Below are 16,614 nucleotides of genomic sequence, written 5' to 3' on the forward strand. Positions count from 1 at the left end.
TTCAGTTCCAGTGCTGGAAACCAACGTGATGGCATTTTTGGTACAGACTGAGATGTTGAGAAGTGCAAGTTGAGGCATGGGGAAATGGGATACCTGAGAGCAGCTGCTGAGGGATGGCAGGGAAGAAAGGAGAGCGCAGCTGGGTGATGATCATGAGTTAAAGTCAGTGAGGTGAAATTGTTGCAAAAATAGGCAAAGTCTTATGTGATGCCAAGGAATCACTCTGGTTCTTGTCAGAGCTGGCAAGTGTGGGCCTGATGATTGTGTCTGGTTTCAGCACTTCTGGGCAGGGTGGTGGGGATGGGGCAGCCTTGCAAAATTGTCACATATGTTCCTGTGCTAGTTGGTGGGTTTGCAGTGCCTGTGGTACCTTTGTGAAGGACGTGTCTCTCATCTCTTCTGGGATTTGTCCAGTGTGAATGTATCTACAGGTCCCTTGTTAACCTGTTCTGTTTTTTCACATCAGGTCTTTATATTTAGAAAGGTTCCTTTAAGATCTAAACTGCATCTTCCTGAAATTTCATATCATGTATCCGAAGAAAGGTGCGTACAGATTAGGGACTGTCCAGGGAAGAGCAAGGATGATAAGATGCTTAGGAAAAGAAAAAAGAAACAAAGAGTCAAAGAAACTCATTTCATGTTAGTTTAGAAGGGAGAGGCTTTAAGAAGGTCATGATACCAGTCTTTCAATGCAAAAAGTGGTGCAAAAGAGGACAGGAATGATAAGTTGTTATTTTTGGCCACTGGGGGAATGATGGGGAGAAATGATGCAACATTGGAGATGTTGGGAGAACACTGAGTGGTTAGATAGTGTGGGATATTGTGGAATTCTCTTTATTAGAGATTAAGAACATACTGGGTTGAGCAAAGTTCAGTTGATCCTGCTCAAGGCGATCAGATAAACTGCTTCAGATATATTGTTTCTGTGCTTTACAGGCCTGTGCTCCAGCAGCATTGCACTGCATCATTTATTAGAATCTGTTCCAAACAAAGCAAAATGCAAACACTTCTGAGGTTGTTCTATAAGTAACCAAAGCAATATTTACCTAGTTGCAGTCTGTTTTATTAGGAGTTCAAATCCAAAAAGAATAATGAGCCAAAATCTGTGTAGGTGAACATAATGAAAATAGTACACAATTACTATTAAAATCCATAAGAAGCTCTTTCTTCTATCTGTGTTGTACCTCCCTTTCTGGTATCCAGATGCAAAGCAAGAATAAGAATTGCACTTATGGATGGTCCTGGCTCTTTGCATAGTCTGATCAAAGGCAAGTAAAATGTGACATTTCTATAGATCAGACTTCATGCACGTTTACTCCTTGTCTTTAAGCTGTCCAATCCTGTCAGATTAAAGTGTTATTTATTAATTAGTAAACAGTATGCCAGACTATGTCATTGTTTCAGTTATGCCTTCCATTTCATTCCACTAAATTCAATTATAAATAGATTGGAGCTACTCGTCCAGTAAAAACTTCCTTCTTCCAGTGGAGGATAAGAAATTAGGAAATTTTCTTCACTTTTTTAATTAGACTACTGATTCCTCAGGCTCAACAGCAAGTGATAGTATTTTCTATCATTTCCTTCTCTGGGTCACAGCTGTCAGAAACAGATTTTAAAATTTATTTTGCCATGAGAAGCCGGGACCTTTGTTTTCTTCCTTGCCAGCTGCAGTCTTCCTTTCTTTGCATATTTAGACAGACTACTGGGTCTCTTTGACATATCCCAAACACTACTGCAGAAATCACCCTTGAAAGGCCTCTGCTTTGAAGGAGTCGAGTCCTTCTGGCAGTGTGTCTTACGTGATAAAAGAATTTTGTGCTCTCCTTTTAAGTCCCTGTACAAGTTGTCCCTGCTTCAGTAGTTGCTTTTCCTTTGCTTCCTCCCTCTTGGTCTCTCCAGTTAAAACAGTGACTCATCTGCTTGCCTGTGTGCCTCCCAGATTTGTACCTGATCCTTCCTCTCAAACATGGCACAACAGGAGTTGAACTCATGGATCCTTGTGGGCTCCTTCCAACGCGGGATATTCTACGATTCTAACACTTGGGGTCACATTTAGAGGTTTTGTGTTCTGGAGCTACCTGAAAATCAGTGGCTTGCTTCCCAAAGTGGGTAATGGGTTTTATGGAAGCTTTAGGGTCATATTTTGGTTGTTCCTTCTGTGTTTCTGGAAGAAAATAAGCATGCTTGGGTGCACTTTGTAGAGAAAATTAAATAATGCTGTAGGAGCTCTTTGTAGTTTGCATTACTGCTTTTCACTTCATTCCATGCATTCCCAGGCATATGTGTGTGTATATCTGAAGTCTGTATTATTGTCTAGAAAATTCTCAGCAAAATCTCATTCCCATTGTGCTAGACAACTAAGTGAAAAAACGTCTGTACCAAGATAGCTCAAAATTTTCATGTCAAGATACAACAGATTTGGGGGAAGGGAAAACACTATTTGTGGTAGCAGTAAAATAGCTAATGAGAACAGATGTCAGCTCATTGAAGTAAGTGAGGCAAAGTCACCAGGCAAACATGATGAAAAGATTCAGAGGAGAGAAAAGTGGCATTTTGATGGAGCATTTATCTGTACAAAGGTAGAGGCGCTGAGTGAGGGCTTAGAGAATAATCTGTCTTGAGTCAGAGCTGCCTGGAGGGGAGAATTGACACCTTTGGTAACTGTGGTGCAGCAAGGTCCTGGAGTCTGTCTTTGGAGAGCAGAGGGAGGTGGTAGTGGCAGGGTGTGCAGGGAAATCCATGAGCATTTGGCATGGGGTGGAAGGGAGGAAGCTGGCAGCTGTGGAGGCTGGGCAGGAGCTGGGGGTTGTAGCCCAGGTGTGGAGCTCGGGCACTGGACCTCAGTGGAGGAACCCAAGTGTTTGAAATGCAGGTGTTCACTGGCCTGGGTACAGAGTTACAGGTGGCCACAGTGAGTTTGTTTTGCAGCATATTGTCTACCCTCAGGCTGCCTAGACAGCTAGTGGTACAGCACACACCTAGAAATAATCCCAAATTATACCTTGTCTGAAGTGCTTATAGTGATTTGCACCTCCCCCGCCTTGTCTTTTATACTTTGTGTGTTTACTCCATTTGCTGCTTTCTCTTCTCCTTTACATCTTTTTTAAACCTCCACCACTTCTTGTGTCCTCTGCTGTGTCCATTTTGGTTTCCCCTCTCTCTCCACTGAAACTCTCTGCTTGACACTAGAGGTAGCATAGGTTTTTATAATGTGCTTTTGATATTCCCCTGGATTCAAACATGCATAGGATATAATAAAGATCTGTTGGGTCAGGATCAGCTTGGTCCTGGCTCTGGCAGAGCTTTACAGATGGGATTGAATAAAGATCTTAGTCAACTAAACTGTGACTTCAGGTATACAAACAGTAAATGATTTTCTGATGGACATCAAGGCAAGCTCTGAATATCATCTTTAAGAAAAAAAAAAAAAATAGATTCCAGGGGATTGTAATTGCAAGTTTTGTGATTCACCCTACGTAGAACTACAGCTTATTTTCTAAACTTCAGACTTAGCTTACTTTTTTTATTTTCAGAGTACTGGAAGTGAGTGTGAATCTACAGAGCATTTTACATTGTTCATCTTCTAAATTTGAACACTAGTACCATTCTACAAACAAGATACTGCTCTCTTAGAAATCTGCTGAATTAAATCATAATATTTATGGGAGCTTATCTACTATTAAAAACATTTTGTTCTTCGACGTTTCTGGATCCCCTTTTTTTAACAGTAATGTGATGAATAATATTAATTTTGAGCCTATGAAAAATAATGATTGGGTGTGTGGAGTTCATAACTTAATTTGTGTATATTCCCTGGGCACAAAGGAAGTATATAATGTATATATTCTACATGTATTACGTCCCTCTAGACCCAACTTGTACAGCATGTGGAAGTTTACTATGATAATTTTGAAAAGAGAGTATGGTAGTTTACCTATCTTGTGGCTACCCTAAACACTCAAGCTTTGCCCTTAAAAATAAGGAATGCCATAATGTAGCTGATGTTCATGTTAATTTGTGTTCCAAAGCCACTTTACAATAGGGCCACATCCAGATAAATGTCCTGTTATTGGACCTAGAGTAGCATTCCCTGTTGCAGATGACCAGAACGTATTCAGCATTTCACAGATGGCACAAAAACTTCCATCTTGAAGTAGCAGGATCCCTGTTTCAGCTTTGGGAGAGAAGACTTCCATATGAGGGGCAAATATTACGGAACCAGCTGTCCAACCGACTTGCATCTTATTTGTTCTACTGTTTATTGTTAGAGCTACAGAGAACAGCTGTTGGAAGTGCCATTTTAAAATCCAGGTTTGTGGCTTTTCAAATGTTACACCTTATTTCTTTCAATTGGAGCATAAGGACCAGCTAAAACACTCAACAAAAGTCATGACAGATATTTGAGATTTTAACCTTGGGTATATCTGTGGTGTTTTTCTCTATTGTTTGTTTTTCTTCACCTACTGCTCTGTCTCAGGTGATTGAAAAATAGGAGAATTATAATATGATATTCTGGCTGCAGTAACACTGAACACGAAGTCCTGCAGTCACTGCTACACAGCCATTTGGTTGAAACCCTTGTCCTAAGCCCAAACAGGCTCCAGACTTCAGCTTTGTCCCTTGAAATGCCTATGCTTGCTCCATCCTCTGGTCAGTGTGGAGAGCCAGGGATTTCTTGGGCATTTTCAGGGAGTAATCCTGATGAGCGAGGCTTTTACTCTCCCTTTCAGAGGTGGCTTAGTCAATTTTGTAGCTGGTATTGGAGTGAGAGAGCAGATGTGAAAAACAGCTTTTAAAGAGCGCCTCGGAGTATGTGCTGCTCAGTTTGTATTTAATCTTTACTTGTTGGTTTCTGTGGGAGTTACCAAACCAGTTGAGCTACAGCGCTGGCATGGAGCCAAATGAAAAATACAGTTTTCTTCACTGTAAACATGACTGTCAAGCAGTAATGTTTTTCTCAGCTTCATTTTAAAGGCATTATAATGGAAGAAAATGAAACTAAAACACATTTTTATGCCAGTTTTATACGTGGAGGAATTTTTTTTCTTTTAATAAAAAACTCTTGGAGAATAGAACATACAAACTTATGTCTTAAGTATGTGATCAGTTATCTGTGCTGCAAGATACTTGATGGAGTTGGTAAACCAACACTGGCTTTTTTATTCTGGTGTACTTATGGTGCACATGCATTTTTTTGCCTCTGTAAACATGAAAAATGTGTAGAGTTCTTTATTTTTAGTCCTGTTTTGATAACTGAAAAAAAAAATAGTGCCTGAAAACTTAATGAATAATAGCAGCAAACAGTAATCTCTATCTCTTCAGGCTTATTTTTCAACTCTGTTTTCAGTGTCCAAGGGCTCTGTTAACTCATTATCAGACATTTAGCTGAGCTTGCTCATCATTGCTTTGGTCTTGGGATTTATTTTGTTGAAAAATTTGTAAGTCCAGCTTTGCCTTTCTAAGAGAAATGCTAACTATATTTAGTGCTCACAGTGATTTCACCAGGACATCCTCATGTAGGTGCAACTACATCACATGGGGAACAACTGCATTTTAATTTCCTTTTCAGGACTGAATTTTCCAGGGTTGTCTGCTTTGCCTGTAACTCCCTCTGTTTTTTTTGCAGAGTGAGGAAAATGCTTTTTTAACAAAATGATCAGCTGCTGCTTTTAAAATGGAGTTTTGGGTACTAGAGTTGAAAATGACATCTTGAAGAATGGATGTTGCATCCATGTAGCTTGATGCACCAGAGGATAAAAAAAATCCTTTGGTTGTGCTTCGTTGTTTGAAGTTTTTTTAAGAATTTCATAATAGAAAAGTAAGAAATGGGATTTGAACAGACTTTTAGAAGGATCTTCTCACAATTCTTGTGTCTTGAGACAGATTAAGCTGCTGTGAAACCTTTGCTGACAGATACTTGTCTCACCTCTTCCTTATAACTCCAAATGGACAGCTATTCCTATGTAGGTTATGCTAATGCTTTTGGTAATTAGGAGGTTTTTAAGTAGATGTGGTTTAGCTGAACAAAAGAACTCTAAATTTTATTAGGAGCAGTACATTTTTATTTGCATATTCAATCCTTTTATTAAAAAATTCAACTTGCCTCACTTGGTCTGTATGTCTGCAGGCATGGAGGAAATAAGGAATTCTCAAAAGCAGGCATACATCCTGAAGTGAATCAATGAAATTAATTTCCTTCACCTAATTTCCTCCAGCTCTCAGAAGGGAAAGTGATAGAAGTTAAACAAAGATCTCTGAAGTTCTCTGTAGGCTATCTGAGGGTTGTTTGCACTGAGATCAGCCAGCAAGATCCTTCATGGTGTGATGGAAATGACTACAAACTGATGTTGGGATTTTGGGCTCCCTGCTCTGTGCAGGACGTGCTGAAGTAGCAGTGAATTTTTTTTTTTTACCTTTTGAACACCAAAGTCAAGGAGCATCTTTTGGGCACCTTCAAGACCTTGTGTATGAGTAGTAACATCACTGTTTTCTGCAACAGTGCCTCAGGTTTACCCTAATAAATATTTTTTTTCTGTTGAATCTTGGGATGAACCATCTCCTCTGAGTTCAAGGTGCTGTCCCAGCAAGGAAGTGTTGAAAACAACAGGCTATTGTTGCACTTGGGTGTGCATTGTCCTGGACCCAGGGCGTCTGTATCCTGCCTCGCTCATTCCCAGCCACTGGCTCTGGGCAGGCGGCCCCAGTGTCAAGGAAACAGCGACACATTAATGGTTGCTGTCACCAGAAATGGTCTGAGGGCAGCAGCAGCTCTGCTGTTGAAGGGGGTTTCTGAAAACATTGCTTTGTAGAAGAGTAGTGAGGTGGTTCTGTGGGTCTCACTGGGGAGCGTCCTGCACTGTGAATAAGAGGAGCAGGAACAAGCGCATAGAGCAAGCTTTGGAAGCATCCCAGGAGGAAGTGGCGTGGCGTGCTGAGCTAGAGTGGAAGGGAACATTTTGGAGAGGTGGACGTTGTCCAGAAAGGATCCTGGAACTGAAGAGTAGGGGGTATATTTAAGGAAAGATAGGAGACAGGAATTGATGATGGGAAGAAACTTGAGGAGGTAAACTTGGGAAAGGATATGGACTAGGAAGGGGCTATTTGCAATGGTATTCCAAGTTGGGAGTGAGACAGGCTTGTATTTAGTGATGCCAGTTAAAGGAATGTTGTAAGAATCAAGAGAGAGGAAGATAAAAGTCCAGACAAGGGTTTTAGCTGTGTCCAGATAGACAAGAAAGACTTCATTTGAGGGAAGTTACTCTGAAAGCTCTGCAAACACTTAAATGTAGTTCATTATTTATTGATTTTAAAGATTTGTTGTTGTTGTTATGTTTCCCTTCTGCAGGAAGGGTGATGATGGGTTTTTGGTTTGGTTCTTTGTGTGTGGTTTTTTAACAGAATTGTCTTGATTTTTAATTCCAATTCTTTCCTCATGCTATGGCAAAGTTGGGAATGCAGCCCAAGGGAATGGTTGGCCTCTCTTCAAGGAGTTGAAGCACTGTAGCGTTGCTGGCTTCTAAGTAGGGTGGGTAAAATTAAAGAAAAAAAAAGGAAATTAAAAGAAAAGGGAAGGCAAATCATTAGAGACATGTTGATAGCAGTGAGGAAGGTGTTACATGAAGTTCAGTTTTTCTTCTTTAAGTGGATAAATATTTAAGCTTTAAATATTCAAGAGAAACAGGTAAAGCTGTTATGGACATATCAAAGCAGCAAAAGGAAGGGGACTTGACTAACTTGAGCTGTTCAAAATGGATTGGCTACATTTCAAGTTGAGGCAGAAGCTTAGGAGGGCTCTGGGTCTGCTAATATTGTGCAGATTTCTTTTGATGACCAATGCAATGGAGATCATGAATTGCAGTCTTGTAGGTGATAAGTGATTACAGTTCTGAAATGTTTAGTTGGCACTGACCACAGTAATGAGGATGTTTTATGCATGTCTGTATGGAGGCAGATACTGGACATTCTGTCATGTATAAAAGCATCCAGTAAAGCAGTGAAAATGAGCTTAGAGGTGTCTTTTGGTCCTTTTTCCAGTGTGACGATGCTGCAGGCAGTGAGGTATTTCTTAAGGTCCTGCGTCTGTTTCACTTAAGAGCTTTGAGATTATACTTTGGCTTTCATATCCTGTATAAAGCGCAGGGTTTTGCTGGCACTCTGTACTGACTTGGTTTTCACGTTCCTCATCCTCACAGCCCGGAAGTCCAAAAAGTTGGGGAAATTGAAAGGGATGCACGAGGAGCAGCCCCAGCAGCGGCAGCAGCCACCCCCGCAGAGCCCCGAGGAAGGGACGACGTACATCGCGCCCGTGACCGAGCCCTCTGTCAACACTGCACTTGTCCCCCACATGTCTGCTATCTCACCAGCACTTACTCCCTCTCCTGTTAAGATCCTTGAAAGCATTGAGCCGGAGATCGTGTACGCAGGATACGACAGCTCGAAGCCGGACACGGCGGAGTACCTGCTTTCCACCCTAAACCGCCTGGCCGGCAAGCAGATGATTCAGGTGGTGAAGTGGGCAAAGATACTTCCAGGTAGGACCGTGAGTCATCTGCTGAGATGTCACTTCACTGTTCCTTTTAGTTCAGGGAAATATTGGCTTGGTAAATTGAATCTTTGATCCATGGACTGTGTTGAGAAAACTTGGGGGGTGTGACATGAACCGCTGAGAAAAGATAGTTGGGGTTTTTTTTCTTATTTTATGTAAAGTTTGTTTCAAATGTCTGTGATTGATATTTAAAAAGCTTTCTTTTTCAGTAATAGCCTCTTAAGAAGAAAACATGTTTTGTCACTGGAATGAAAAATTACAGCTTTATTTTTTCCAAATTGGGACTCTTGCTCTTGTTTGTGAATACTGGAAAAGTAGTAAGCAATGTGTTTGGTGATGGTTTGACCAGCCCTTGTAGTTCATGGGTATTTTCTGGTTTGATCTCTAGGATTTAGAAACTTGCCTCTCGAGGACCAAATTACTTTAATTCAGTATTCATGGATGTGTCTGTCATCGTTTGCCTTGAGTTGGAGGTCGTACAAACATACAAACAGCCAGTTCCTCTATTTTGCTCCAGACCTGATCTTCGATGAGTAAGTATTCCTTAATGGCCCTTTTCAGTGCAGGCTGGAAGGATTACTGTCTTTATTTGGTTTTTCAGGCATACTTACTGAAGTCTAAGAAAACTTCAGCTAATTCTGGCTTAAAAAGCAGCTGAAGTTTTAATTTTTTTCAGTGACTCACATTTCAATTGCCAAAGCTTTGATTACTGCTGTCCACTTCTCCTTATGTATGGGGATGTGTTCTCAAACTGGGACCATCCCACTGGTTTGAAATGTGACTGATACACAACCACAATTTATAGAAAAGAACATTTTTTGGTATCTACTGGAGCTTGGAAAAATATCCAACTTCTAGGAAATGTGAATGTTTAAATTACTGGGGTTTTTCAGAGCAGTCATATAATGGTGCTTTTGTTAACAATATACAGCTGTTCAATGTGTTTTCTTGACAGTCTTAATTACCCTTCTTTGTGACCGTGAAAGAAGCCAAAATGTTTTTTCAGTAATGAAACATAACTTCTTTTATGATGCATTCAGACAAAAAGAAGGAGCAACCATTCCGTCTGAGTATGTGTTCCTTCATATTTTATGTTTGTGTGTGTTTAGTGCTTTACTTTTGATGACTATAATTTAATTTCTGTTCCATTCTCCTAGTGTTTATTACAAGACAGTAAAGTCAAAAATCTAAGTGAATGCACAGACAGTCAAACGGGGCTTGCATCATTTGCTTATCCCAGAAGGTTGGGGGTTGTTTTTTAGAGGTAAAAAGGAGACATAATCAATAGGATATGAGTGCACTTGGGGAAAAAAAAACACAAAACAGGAAAATAATTAACAAAAAAATAACTTACCACTTAATTTCCTGATGCATTCTGAAATCTTTTTCTTGGAAAAGATGCTTTGTTGCTGTCCATCTTAATAGTCTGTCTTTGATTTAGGAAACCCTAAATAATTAATGAGTATGAGATGGGTCCCAAAACAGTGAGCAATATCAAACAAGGATTGTTTGGTTTGGGTTTTTTTTTTTAAGAGGGAGAACTGGTGATTTACTTCATGTGGCCGAAAATGTAGTGTCAGCCATTTTCCATGATGAAAGCACCTCCATTATGACTTGAACATTAGAGAATTGTCACAGGGGAAAAAAAAGAAAAAAGGTATCTGCAGCTAGAGGTAAGTGAAAATGTGAACTTTGAAGAGTTTAGTTCTCCTGGGGGAATGTAGACTAACAGTTCAAACACAAAAGCAGCTTTCCCCTCATCTCAAGAAAGTCAGTCAGGGGGTCAGGATTTATTGGACAGAGAAATCAATCCTGCTTGCAAATAAAAGTGTGTGCAATGCTTGCTCTTGTTCTACTGCAGCTAGAAGCAACTTGGAGATTTGAGATCAATTGAGAGTTTTATGCTGCAAGCCTTGAAGATAGGTGCCTGTAGAATTATACTGAGCTTGAGGTAGGGATGCAGTTGGAAAAAGGAGTGCAAAATGAAAACATCCCAAACCAGATTTCATATTCACTGGGCATCGTGGCAGGCATTTGTTCCAGGTTCTCACATTGTCACTCAGAACAGTGGTTGAGGCTGAATTTGGAGTCTGAGTTGAGGGCTCTCTGGCAAAGTAAAGTTGTTGAGAAACTGGCAGAGACCCAGTGGAGGATAGCAGGATTGCCAAGGTGGTCAGGGCTGATTGGGACAGTGAGGAACCTGATGATGCAATGTGGATTTAATTGCACCCTTCAGCTCCCTAATGAGTAGTAGAAAATAAGCAGTCTGGCTCTTCATGGAAGTGTGCAGGGGGAAGAATGAGAGTTTGTGATCCCAAGCTTGGAACAACGCACTGGGCACTCCTGGGTATCAGGAGAAGACATTTCCTACGAGATGGTGAATCAGCCGAGGAGGTGCCCAGAGAGACTTTGGAGTCTCGGTCCAAGCCTTCAAAGCAAAGCCCCAAGCAGCCTGCTCCAATGTCAAATTAGCTCTGCAGGGAGCAGGGGGTTGCACTTGAGACCTCCAGAGGTCCCTCCCAAGCTACTGTTTTGTGATTCTAAGTTAAGAGATGCAGTGCTTTTCCCAGTTTTGAGGTAAGGCCAGAGATTACTTACTGGAATTGTACAAGCCAGCCAATACAGTTCAGTGTAGAAACCATTCCAGTAATACAAAATACAACACATATTCCAGTTCATGAAGTGCTTTGAAGCATTGCTCTGAAATTGCTGAAGGCTGCTCTTACCTTTGCTTTTTGAGTACCTTGAACATGGAAATGTGCTGTGTAATTATAAGCACTGGCCTTTGTTTCTGTGCCACAGAGTTTATTAGACCTCCCTGAGGTTTACTTGGTGAAACTTTCTGAGTGTTTTACTGCCCTTGGCATTTTAGGACATTTATTAATTGATGCAGAATGAAAGGGGATGCTTTACAATGCCTTTCCTTTTACTGGTTTGAGAGAGTTACATTTCTGTTATCACCTGGCCAAGATTTTCTTGGTATTTCTTCATATTGTGTCTGAAGAGGTCATTTCCCGTTTCTATACAAGAAAAAATAAGCAATGTCCTTGACCAGGCTCTTGGTGCCCCAGAGGGTTCAGCATTTTCTTCAATGAACAGTTAAAAATGAGTGAAAGTAGAGGTTGGCATTAGTGGAATTATGTGGCTTTGTTTTACATTAAATGAATTTTCCGTTTACTCTTAACTACTTTGAATAAAAGGAAGTTGTAATGTTTCTGGAGGGCCATGATATATGATCTTGTTTTCTTTCTTGTTCTGAAGGCCTGTAAACAAGGCCAATAGCAAATGAGGATCCGTATTGTTAATAGCTGTTAAATGTAGCTTTGATTGTATAAATACAGTGCAAAATGCCTCCCTGCACATATGTGGTTTGATTTCCTGTTAGGCTTGTGGAAGGCTGGAAATATTTGTCTGCCTTCATTTAGTCATGCTACCTATCTAATTAAGTGTACTGTTTGTCTTTATGGTTCGAGCATATATTCCATTGATTTAATTTGGCTTAACTGAACACGAAGATTTTAACTGAGGGATAAGAAAATAGCTGCTCAGCCTGTCACAGGAATGCCTAAAAAACAGCCTGAAAAGAGGCATAAAATAGGGTGTTTTGTGTTGTGTTTGATTAAGTTATGGCATGTGCAGTTTTTTAATCCATTTCTTTTGTAATGCAATAGCTGTGGTCAAAACTAATATTCTGTAGATACAGCTTTGGTTTTAATCCACAGTAAATCTTTAGAAGACCGTGATACACGTGGCACCACATAATTCATATTGAGGGTGAACACTCTAAAAAATGACTGCTGCATATGGGATAACTCTCAAAAGGTGTTGTAGTTATGTTTGTAGGCTGCGCAAACTCAAATTCAAGAAGTTGCAAAATTCCAAAATTAAGGTGGTCTGCGAAATCATGGTTTAAGCCCTTTGGGTACATGCTTTGAAGGCAGTATCCTTAACAAAACCCTTAAGTTATACTATCCCATAATATTTTTCCCATGTGACTCCTTTGATCAGGTTGGGTGAGATGTAAGGATTATGTAGTGAGAGACTCTAGGAGGTTTTTCTTCATTTGTTGTCATTGAGGAAGCCATACCTTGAATGGATCTAGGGATTTGGGAGAACAGAGGTATTAATGGGGAAGATTTTCTTAAGACATGGGAAAAGACTGTCCCTAATTCAAACACTAAGCTCTGAGACTTTTCCGGTTCCTCCTGCAAAAGTAACAGAAATCCTGCAAGAAGAAGAAAGTTTATTTAACTCAAGGGAGAGAGAAAATTTCTCTTTAAGATTTAACCAATAACTTCAGCTAAAATTTTATAATCTAATTCAACCTGAGGCAGGCACATGTGTGGATAATCTAAGTCCAGAGCATTAAATGGGTAAAATCATACAGAATTGAAAACAGAAAACCAAGTAGTGCTGGCTGGAATGGGTGCAAGAACAAAGCAAGGGATGTACAAAACCCCATGGTTTGTAACACCAGCTTATTTTCAGGGATTCTGGCTGAAACACTGCAAAATACTCTTTACTACAGGGAGCAGCCTGAAACAGGATTTCTAAGGCATGGTTCTGGAAGGTAGGGCAGTTAGTTGCAACTTCCATTGCTTTTTCCCTTACTGGATGAATTAATCGTAGAACTAAAGGCTACCATGACTCTTTCCCTGGCTGTGCCCATTTGAGGGAAAAGTCCTCAACATTTTTGAAAAGAGGTGGTGTGACAGTTCATGTCTACAAGAAATGAGCCCAGCCTTTCAAAAGTAGGAGTTTCTGTCTTTGCAGTGCAGAAGTCAGATGCCTGAATTCCAGAGAAAGGCAAAGGATGCTCCTTTTTGCTCAGGTTTTAACGGGCTCAGGCAGTTGCTGTCCGCCGGCTACTGGTGACAACATCCCAGGTATCTGCTTCCACCCATGCATTAAGTCAGGGCATTGGCTGGCAAACTTTCAGAAGCTCAGGAAGGAATAAAAAGCATTTACAAGTTCAGCACTGCCAACAGAAACCCAGCAGGAGCCAAGACATGGAATGGCAGGGATCCTCACTCGCACAACGTGGGAAACCAGTGGGAGCGGTGGGACAGGGGCTGCCTTTGGGGCCGTGGCTCGTGCTCCCAGCACATCTCCTCCTCCCAGCTGGAAGCCAGAACTGCATCCCTCGTGGCAAGCTGTGCTGCTTATCCATTCCTTCCCCTAAGGAAGATGCATGGTGGCTTTTTATTTCTCCTTAAGGCGAAAACACTGCTGATGGCATTGATGATGGATATTAAGAGTCAAGCCATGCTCCTCCTCTGTATATTGGTTTGTGCTGGCATAAAAGCCCCAGAGGAATGGCCCAACCCTGGAATTCCCCCACAGTTCTTGATTTTTTTTTTTTTTTGTTTTAGGTTTAACATAGTCTCTCTGTAGATTTCTGAATCTGCAGCAACTTCTGAAAAGACTGAAGATTTCAGAATAATTTCCTATTTTTAACAAATCTACCCAAATTACCTTATTTACCATTCCAGCCTTACCTGGCTGTAAAATAGCAGTGATGTGGGATACTGAGAGAGTTCAGTGATGCTGAGACACACTGTGTGGAGACACTTGAGTACGTTAAAGTGTACAGCATCAATATTTCAATAGTATTTTGCAAATGCACTGCATGACTAATGTGCTGTATGTTTTCTTGCTCCTTTGATTTTTCTCAGTTCATCACCTGCAGCAGAAAGAATAAATCATAGGTGCAGAAGTGTGCAGGTTCTGAATTTCCTGGCCATTGCACTTCATGCTGTCGTTGGTTTTTTACCCTAGTCAAGGACTTGAGGGTTTGCCTAAGGAAAACCAGCACTAGGCATTGTATAAGGTACCAAAAATTATTGAACTTGAAAAACCGAGTTTAAAACTGGAGCCAGCTTTCACGGCCATTTGGATCAGTTATGTCGTTTTTCCATCTCTGAAATTATTGCATTAGATCATATGCAGCTCAGTCCTTACAGTGAAAACGTTTCAACAGAGACTGCACTTTACTTAATATTATGTACAAAATATTAAGAGTAGAATGTAGCGATGGATAAATATTTATTTTTATTTTTTTTAAATATGTACTATGTATGTAATTAACAAAGTTTATTACAAATTGATATAAATAGATCCTTTAAAGCATTAGATTTTGCTTTAAAGGGGAATATTGCAAGCATCTCTCATGCTATGCCTTTGGTAATTGCCCCAAGCTTGAAGTTCTTAAATTTAGAAGGAGACCAAGGTTGATGCTTCAATAGATGAACAATAAAGATTAAAATTTCCAAATGAGTTGAGGTAGAGCAAATGAGGTAGAGGGGGCAGGAAAAACAGCAATACAAGGGGATTTCTAGGAAGTTTCTGTGCTAGCGTTGTCACAGGATGTGGGTGGGCAGAGGATTTTGTAACATTGAGGAAAGCCGTAAAATTAAATTAAGAATTATGATGTAGCTCAAGCGAAACAGCTAAGATTGTATTAAAAATCTTAATTTAATAATTATGTACATTTTCATAGTAAGTAACATTTTCATTACATTCCAAAACCCCCTTCTAATATGCCAGTGGAAGCTGGGACCATTAGGATTTGGTGTTGTGTAAGGCAGTACAGGGATGCAGCAGCTTCTCTGTGCCCTTTCAGTGCTGAAGCCTGTAAGTCTTCCTGGTGTTCTGATTTCTATGGTAACAGCAGGAAGATAAATGTAATAAAATAAGCTGAATATTTAAAATCACCTTTTTTTATTATTTATTTAACCTCATATACCTCAGGGCTTGGGAGAGATAATTAGTTAGATTATCTGTGAATGGTGATAAAGCCACCAAGAAACTTGTTGTTTAAATGATTAGTTGTTAGCTTTTATGTTTGGCAGGGTGATGGCTGTTAACCCTTTTGTCTTCCCTTGCAATCTGTTAATCCTGTAGTTTCTAAATTTAGGTATATTTTTGTAATCTCTGTCATCTGGCAGTCTCCAAATCCCTCATTTTTAATATTATTGCCACAATCAGAGTTGGTAAGAGTTGTCAGTGTTCATTTTTGCTGATAAATTGTGTGTACAGTCACTGGTCGTGTTAAAAGGTCAGCAAGCACTCCTTGGTGATCCTCCCTGCATGGTTTTTGCTTGCATGTATTATTTTGGTGAGGAATACTGAATTCATGCAAAGTGTCAGTGCAGTGAAAAGTGAATGTATTCATCAATAATTTTTATATACATTATTTGTTTGTTACTACTATATACTTTTTCACAAAGTGAGGCTCAGTTCCCATCCAAAGAAGTACATAAAGGGATTTTGTTGCATACCCACCCAACAGCAGTGCAGACAAAAAAAAAAATTGGAAAACTGCTGTCATACCTGTACATAACAGAGGTAACATGCTTCAGCTAGATTTTCCAAGTCTTTATTTTGGGCTTCTTTTCTTTGCAAGCAGGTCATTGGTTGGGCAAAGCAATAGATTCGGTTTCTTTGCATAAATTTCTAAAGGCTCTGCCTTTTAGTGCCTCTGTCTCTAAACACTTCTTAAATTTCTGAAGTGTTTTGCTTCAAACTGTGAAACTTTAAAGGAAAACAGGAGATACTGTTGTTTATCTTTGAGAATGAGGAAATGTCAGAAACTGTCCCTCTAGCAGAGTTTGTCATCCTTTAAACTGGCCAGAGAAGGTTTAAGATCAGGACAAGGGGCTTCTTCATTTGCCCAATCTAGTAATTACTTAGGTGCTTTCTGAATGTGAGATTGCATTTGGACAGTTGTGCTTAATAACCCTTCTGTGTCTTTCTCTGTGAATTTGCCTGTTACCTCTTTGAATACATTTATAATCTTGATATCTAAAATCTTCCGTGGCTGTTGCTTCTGCAATTTAATTATGCGTATTTGTTTGTTGGAGATGTTTCTAAAGCAGGTGGCTGATAATTTAATGGAGTGCCACTTCATTCCTGTGTTTGCAGTAATAGTGGATATAATCCTTCTCATCCCATGCATGCCATTTATCACTTAGATCTCCTTCAAGTCCTGTTGTTTCTTCTGTGAGCTGAAGAATCAGTGAGTTAGTTTGACCTCCCCTTGTATATCTGCTAGTTGTCTGCTGTCCCTG

At 40.1% G+C, this 16,614-nt stretch overlaps 1 protein-coding gene across 2 annotated transcripts in view; it reads left to right on the forward strand.

Moving 5' to 3' along the window:
* Positions 1-16,614, forward strand: part of NR3C2 (nuclear receptor subfamily 3 group C member 2) — a 189,192-nt gene that overhangs the window by 149,327 nt on the left and 23,251 nt on the right. For both annotated transcript variants that reach the window (XM_039698427.1, XM_039698426.1), the window contains 2 exons: positions 8,193-8,531; positions 8,934-9,078. In XM_039698427.1, the coding sequence (XP_039554361.1) occupies positions 8,193-8,531; positions 8,934-9,078 (484 nt within the window). The remainder of the gene's footprint in view (positions 1-8,192; positions 8,532-8,933; positions 9,079-16,614) is intronic.

The sequence above is a fragment of the Passer montanus genome, unplaced genomic scaffold (genome assembly GCF_014805655.1).
Source record: "Passer montanus isolate IOZ18808 unplaced genomic scaffold, ASM1480565v1 scaffold125, whole genome shotgun sequence".
Lineage (NCBI taxonomy): Eukaryota > Metazoa > Chordata > Aves > Passeriformes > Passeridae > Passer > Passer montanus.